At 50.3% G+C, this 6,829-nt stretch overlaps 1 protein-coding gene across 1 annotated transcript; it reads right to left on the bottom strand.

Annotated features, from left to right (window-relative positions):
- Nucleotides 1–1,245: 1,245 nt before the first annotated feature.
- On the bottom strand, nt 1,246–6,272 carry LOC142451014 (keratin, type II cytoskeletal 6A-like). Its single transcript, XM_075552954.1, has 9 exons — nt 5,704–6,272; nt 4,632–4,846; nt 4,236–4,296; nt 4,028–4,123; nt 3,741–3,905; nt 3,139–3,264; nt 2,288–2,508; nt 2,025–2,059; nt 1,246–1,913 (listed from the first exon to the last, which is right to left on the bottom strand). The coding sequence occupies exons 1-9, from the start codon at nt 6,208–6,210 to the stop codon at nt 1,681–1,683; spliced, it is 1,659 nt and encodes a 552-aa protein (XP_075409069.1). The 5' UTR covers nt 6,211–6,272; the 3' UTR covers nt 1,246–1,680.
- Between the last annotated feature and the right edge of the window lie 557 nt (nt 6,273–6,829).

Genomic DNA, 6,829 nt, shown 5'->3' with positions numbered 1-6,829 from the left:
GCTGGTTTGGCTTGGGTGGGTTCTTTCTTTCACAAAGAACAAAAGGTCTAGACTCGACTGTCCGATTAGCCAGATTACAGAATAAGCTTGTCTTTCTAAAAGTCCAAATCATCACCGGAGCACTAATATCAATAAACCTCCAACACCGTTTTTTGTCCAAAGGTGCACAAAAGTTGACACTTCATAGTTGTTTTGGTCTCCTGTCCCCAACAGAGGCCACACTCAGCCAGAACCTCCGTGCCGACCTGACCTCTGACCCAGTGGGCCGCTGCCTCTATGGACCATCAGTTGCACTTCTGACTAAGGCATTTCAGAACAAGGTCTTAGCCTAAATTCCCCTGACACTTCACTTAATTTTTTACAACTTCCCTGGTTTTTCAGGGTTAATGAGATAGAATTCATAGTGAATGAAATGTTCCATTTTTAACTGTGAGACTCTACTTGCTTTTGCCAGCATTTTTTGCGAGAAGGTCTTCGACATCTTAGGGTCCAGAGAAAACCTTTTCAGACTAATGCAGTCTAGCATTAACTCACTGCCATTGAGTCCATGCTGATGCGTGGCGACCCCCTATGGGTTTCTGAGACTATCACAGTTCATGAGAGTAGAAAGCCTTGTCCTTCTCTGGGGGAGTGGCTGGTGGCTTCCAACTGCTGTTCATGCGGATCCCAGCCCCACGCCTAACCAAGTGGCTTTAAATTCATACAGTATCTGGGGATGTTGTTTTTCTGTACCAATGGATCTACGTGTGAAGGATCTCCCGTGATTCTGGGACTGCAGCCACCTCCACAGCAACCTTGTAGCAAGCGTCTTCATTATTCTAGCGATGAATCAAGTATCTGCCCTTCTCGTGTAATGTCCCAGGGGGCGGGGGCCAAAGGTGTCTCTACAGAAGACGCAGAAATCAGGGGGAAGACCAAGCCACCAAAAGTGGAGGGCAAGGGGGAGCCCTGGAGCTTTCAGATTATACTGGCTCTGGCTCTCTCGCACCCTCCAACCAATTTCTTTTTCAAGAAGCCTGGTACCAGAGACCACAAAGTTGTTGGTAACTGTCTGACCACAGACACCTGGTGACTTGTCAGTGGGTGAAGAGCTACTACTCCCAAGATGAGGAACAGTTTAGAGACAGGAAAGTTTTACAACATTACATGATCCGCAATACTATCAAACACTGAATGTTTCCAATATCCATCTGCTTTATTCAAAAGGGAAAAGAAAGCCAAGAGAACACAGCAGAGCATTGCGTGGTCTGTGCACATCCGACTGTCACACGCCGTGCAGGGCCACAGCAGATGACGGCCATGGCAACTCATCCTCAAGATGCAGACCTCTGTGGTCGGTCTAATCAAAGGGAATATTCTTTGCCCTGCAGCCAGACCCAGGTTCTGTTCAGAATAGGCATTAGATCATTTTACGTTCCAGGGGATGGCAGATTGATCAATTGAGTAATGGCCTGAGAAGATCAAACGGAAGTCTGTCTGTCTGTGAAGCACTGCTGACAATGGAAGCTGAGGTGGGACAGGCATACACAGAGAGATACAAGGAAGATACTAGATAACATTAAGCCAAACTCAGACTGCAAAAGTGAGAGGCCAGGAGAGGAGAGTGTTGAGGAAGGAGCGGTGCAGCTGAAGAGGCGTCTGGGGCCTGGTGGCTCTGGGAAGGGAGCTGGTCTTAGACTTTCAGTGCTTGAAGCCCTTTCTGCTGGAGGATGAGGTGGTGGTGTATTTGATGGTGGAACTGCTGCCCCCAGAGGAACTGAGGCCACCGGCAATGCCTCTGCCGCTGCCTGCACTGAAGCCACCTCCAAAGCTGTGTCCACTGCCATAGGAGTAGCCACTACCTCCGCCCAGGCCTAAGCCACCACCGACGCCGGCGCTGCCGTAGCCACTGGACACGTTGGACTGAGTCACAGCTGTGAGGACAGGAGAACAGAGAGACCATGAGACGTGTTGAGACGCCTTCTGCCTATCTGAATGCAGGCAGCAGAGCTAAGGGGAGGGAGGAAGGCACGCAAGGTACTTACAGATGCTGACTTGGCCAACACCTTCTCCATTCAGCCTAGGAGGAGAGGAAACACAGAAGATGAGACCTCGGGGGACTCTGAGCTGAACGCATGCAGGGGCTTCCCTCTGAGGGCTGTCCCTTGGGAAATGGCCTTTTGTATTGTTTTCCAAGAGTAGTCACGATCGTCCTGACCAGAGTGGCCCAGAGGTGCGCTCCAGGATTAGCTATCTTGTGGATATACGTATATACCTGGATATTTAGGCACTCCTGTGAGTTACCCACCTGCACTCCTCGCCTTCCAGCAGCTTCCTGTAGGTGGCGATCTCCACGTCCAGGGACAGCTTGACATTCATCAGCTCCTGGTAGTCATGCAGCAGCCGGGCGAGGTCTTGCTTGGCCTTCTGCAGGGCATCCTCCAGCTCTGAGAGCTTGTTCCTGGCATCCTTGAGGGCCATCTCCCCACGCTGCTCAGCGTCAGCGATGGCGCTCTGCAGGTTGGCACACTAGATGGGGAAAGCAGGCAGAAAGAACTTGTAATTCGGTTCTTCAGTCAACCAACGGTAGCTCTTCTATCCCCGGGAGGAGGAAGCGTATAATCCAGAATCATGGGCTCTTCCTCTCTGTCTTTTTCTGTCTTTCAAGTCTTGTAGAGATGGGACACCACTTGACAATGATCCTTGGGGATGTGGGTTGTCATTGATGGAAGACCCCTTGGTGGATGTAGAACTGTGGAGCTCCAGGAAAAGAGGCCCTATTAATTAGTCCCCATCAGGGCTTCCTCAGGAGCCCTAGTGGCTCTGTGGTTACACATTGAGCCGCTAAAAGCAAGGTCTACACTTAGAAATCACCAGGTGCTACAAGGGAGAGGGAAGCGCTGTTCTACTCTACAGAGTTACAGTCTCAGAAGCTCACAGAAGCAGTTCTACCCTGTCCTATAAGTCACTGTGAGTCTGCATCGACTCAATGGCAGCGAGTGTGGGTTTTGGAGGGGTTTCCTCAGGGTCCCCACCACTGCATCTGCCCTCTCCCTGCTGTTCCTTCAGTGTCGGCAAACTTGCCTAAAAGGGTGCTCACCGCTGATGCTCTAGCAACCAAGCCTTGCTTTTCCTCCCCATGAACCAGCCTCATCATACCTGCTTCTTGACATGGTCAATCTCGGATCTCAGCCTCTGGATCATGCGGTTGAGCTCAGAAATCTCCTGCTTGGTGTTGCGCAGGTCGTCCCCATGTCTGCCGGCGCTGACCTGCAGCTCCTCGTACTGTGGGCCAGAGGGGGAAAGACAGTCTGTGCGTGTTCACCTGCTAAGTGGACGCCAGCTCTCCTCAGGCCTTTGAAACACTGGAATTCAATGGGTTCTCATTGCGGTGGGGGTGGGGCGGGGTGTAGGAGAGGCTGCTGCAGCAAAGCTGTTAGATCCTGTACAGTGGGATCACAGACCACGCTTCTGACCGGGTCCCTGTCTGTTCTCTTCTGCGCCCTTACAGAAAACCACAGTGAAGATAAGAGCAGAGATCTATGTAAGCACAGCTCCTGCACACGTGTTCCACTTTCGGCTGCTTTCTCTAATTAAAGAGATTTGGGCATACATTCTGTAAAGGGCCAATAGTTGAAGAAGAATCGCAGTTGTCCTGAAGTACATTTTCCAGTAAAGATCATAGTCTTGTTGGTTCTCCGAACTGAACGATCGGGAAAAGGGGGGATGGGATTCCTCACAGTTGGCACAACATTGCTCACCTTGGTCTGGTACCAGGCCTCAGCCTCAGCGCGGCTCCTCTGGGCAATCTCTTCGTACTGAGCTTTGACCTCAGCGATGATGCTGTCCAGGTCCAGGGAGCGGTTGTTGTCCATGGACAGGACCACGGATGTGTCTGAGATGTGGGTTTGCATCTGAGACAGTTCCTGCACACATAGATAGTATCATCATCTCTTACAGAGACAGTCACTTGGAATCCCAGGCACAGAAACTTATAATAATTGCTGAACGCCCTGAAACTAAGCCAAACAGGGAAGGAGATCCTTACTGCATCATAGAAGGCTCTGAGGAAGTTGATCTCATCTGTTAGACCATTGACCTTGGCTTCCAGTTCAACCTTGTTCATGTAGGCAGCATCCACGTCCTGTGGGAAGACCCACAACCTGGATCAGCTGAGGCCGCATACCCAGCCAGGTCACCTTTTAGAGCCCCTCCTCTCCTGCTCTTAAAAGCTTGCTTGATCTGAAAGCACTCACCTTCTTCAGGGTCACAAATTCATTCTCGGCTGTGGTACGCTTGTTGATTTCATCTTCATATCTAAGAGGGGAAGATGCATCATAGACCTGAGCCATGGGTAAGAGGATTCTGCAAAGGCAGGCTGAGAGCCAAAGCTTCCCATAAGATGGAATCATTACCAGTTGACCTTTCTCACTATGAAAGTCTCTAGGATGTTGTTGATAATTCATGAGTTTCTTTCATTTTTGCCCTTCTTTGCCTACCCATAGTTCTGTTTTTGCTTTTCAGATTTTTCATAGACATGAATGAATTACTTCTATTACAATTGACTTCAGAGTACAGAATTGTAAGGCCAGTCTTATATCTGATAATAGTTTGTTCCTTCATAAAGACCTTGCCAATTCTCTTTCACTCACTTGTTCTTGAAGTCCTCCACCAGGTCCTGCATGCCTCTGAGCTCAGAGTCCAGGCGGCCTCGCTCCCCCAGGATACTGTCCAGCTGCCTCCTCAGGTTGTTGATGTACTGCTCAAACAAGGGCTCTAGGCTCTGCCTCACGGTCTTGGTGCCCTGCTCCTGCAGCAGGGTCCACTTGGTCTCCAGGACCTTGTTCTGCTGCTCCAGGAACCGCACCTGGAGGGGAAACAAGGTGGTCATTTGCAGGCAAAGGAAGAGAAGAAAGTGTCTCTGTTCTCACAGCTGCAAGCAGGCCTGGGAGGTCTCCATTGTCCCTGCCTGGGGGCAGCAGCACAGAGGCTCAGGCTGAGTCTAGATCTCCAAGTCTTCATCTTCACCCCCACCCACAGATCCCCTGAGAAACTGTTCCCTGGACCCGTGAGCTTTGCCCACCCTGCATGTATGGAGCGTGTCAGCGACCTGCAACATTCTCCTCTTGACAAGCACACTAGGAATCTGATTCAAAATGAGCATCTACCTGCTTTATTGTACCAAACTGGTCCTTTATGTAGGAGTTCTATTAGAAGGGATGCTAAGTGTTATCTAATTATTCAGAAGGACTCTAACTTCCCTTTAGTGCAAGAATCTCCTGTGAAACATCCTTGCTGCATGGCCATCTCTGTGTCACAAGTAATGACTTCTCTCTGGATGCACAAATAGTTCTGCATTGGGGCCAAATAGCCTTGGTCTCCCCGCTACTGAGAGCAGCTTTGTGGCTGGCTGATCTTTGGAATCTCTTAGAAACTTCAGAAGTGAAAAACTGAATCCATCCCAACCGTCACTCCCTTATGCTTCAGGGCTCGCAAACGTTGAGGAACCTTCCTGGACAGGATGGGAGTCCTTTCAAAGACTCATCAGTTCCACATGGTTTTCCTCCCGTCTACCTGCTACCTATAGGGAGCCAGGTGGCCCTCTGTGGTACGCTCATCTGAGTGCCCTTCTACTCCTCTGAGTGTCCCTGGCAGCAAGCTCACATTGTTTCTCTAGTCGTCGGACTCTAAAAAGTCCATAAGGGGAAGGTGCTCCTTTCTTACCTTGTCGATGAAGGAAGCAAACTTGTTGTTGAGGGTCTTGATCTGCTCGCGCTCCTCAGTCTTCACACGCTGGATGGTGGGGTCGATTTGCAGGTTGAGAGGTGTGAGCAGGCTCTGGTTGATGCTCACCTCTTGGATGCCTCCAGGAGGGCAGACAGGGAAGCCAGAGCCCCCATAGCCACCACCCAATCCAGCTCCACCACCAAGCCCAAAGCCACCACCAGCTCCACCACCAAAACCAAATCCACTCCCGGCTGCTCCTCCGAAGCCAAAGCCACCTCCCATTCTGCTGCCGTATCCACTCCTCATGGTAGAGCTGCTCCCTCCAATGGCGATCCTCTGGGAGCCCCCCAGGCCATAGAGGCTCCTGCTGCCAAAGCCAGCCCCTCCACAGACCCCACCGAGACCACCACTGCCCCTGGAGCGGGACACAGCGATGCTGCTGAAGCCTGAGCGGCAGGTCCCAGGGACTCTGGCAGAGCTGGTGCTGAATCCACAGTGGCTCATGGTGGATTTGCTGGTTCTCTCAAGAGGAGGAGGTGAGCAGGTGCGAGAAGCTGCAGTGTGGAGCTGAGTGTAGGTGAGCGCAGAGAAGGTCCTCCTCGTAGGACTTTATATATTCTAAGAGTGGGCTGGGCTCTGTCCTGGAAGGTGAGCTTGCAGGTTGGGAAGGGCTGAGTTTTACAGACTGTGAGATCACACCCAGATCATGAGCAATGTTATGAAATGTGGAGATTGCTTTTTTAGTTTCATTTAGTCAGGGAAAATTTTTCCTGCCTTTCAGTTTTAACTTAATCTCAAACAATAAGACTTTTCTCAATTCACTGTAGTCAGAGTTAGTCACCATCTCGATTAGTGGCTCAATATGTTTTGTGTGTAAATCAGAATGTACTCAGTGATCCCTTCTCCCCAACTTGGTGTCTCTCACTAACTGAGGAATTGGACATCAGATGTAAAGCATTGCATATGTCATAAAGGAAGGTCCCTGGTTTTTTGTAATAACTACAAATATTGTTTCACTTTTTCATGTAAAAATGTTAGCCAGAAGGTGAGTAGAACAAGGTTGTGTTCTACTCCTGGAAAGAGTTACACTCTTGGAAACCCACAGCGGCAGTGCTACCCCGTT

Source organism: Tenrec ecaudatus, chromosome 6, assembly GCF_050624435.1.
Source record: "Tenrec ecaudatus isolate mTenEca1 chromosome 6, mTenEca1.hap1, whole genome shotgun sequence".
In the NCBI taxonomy this organism is placed as follows: Eukaryota; Metazoa; Chordata; class Mammalia; order Afrosoricida; family Tenrecidae; genus Tenrec; species Tenrec ecaudatus.
Note: the sequence above shows the minus strand (reverse complement) of the source record. Positions and strands in the feature narration are given on the sequence as shown.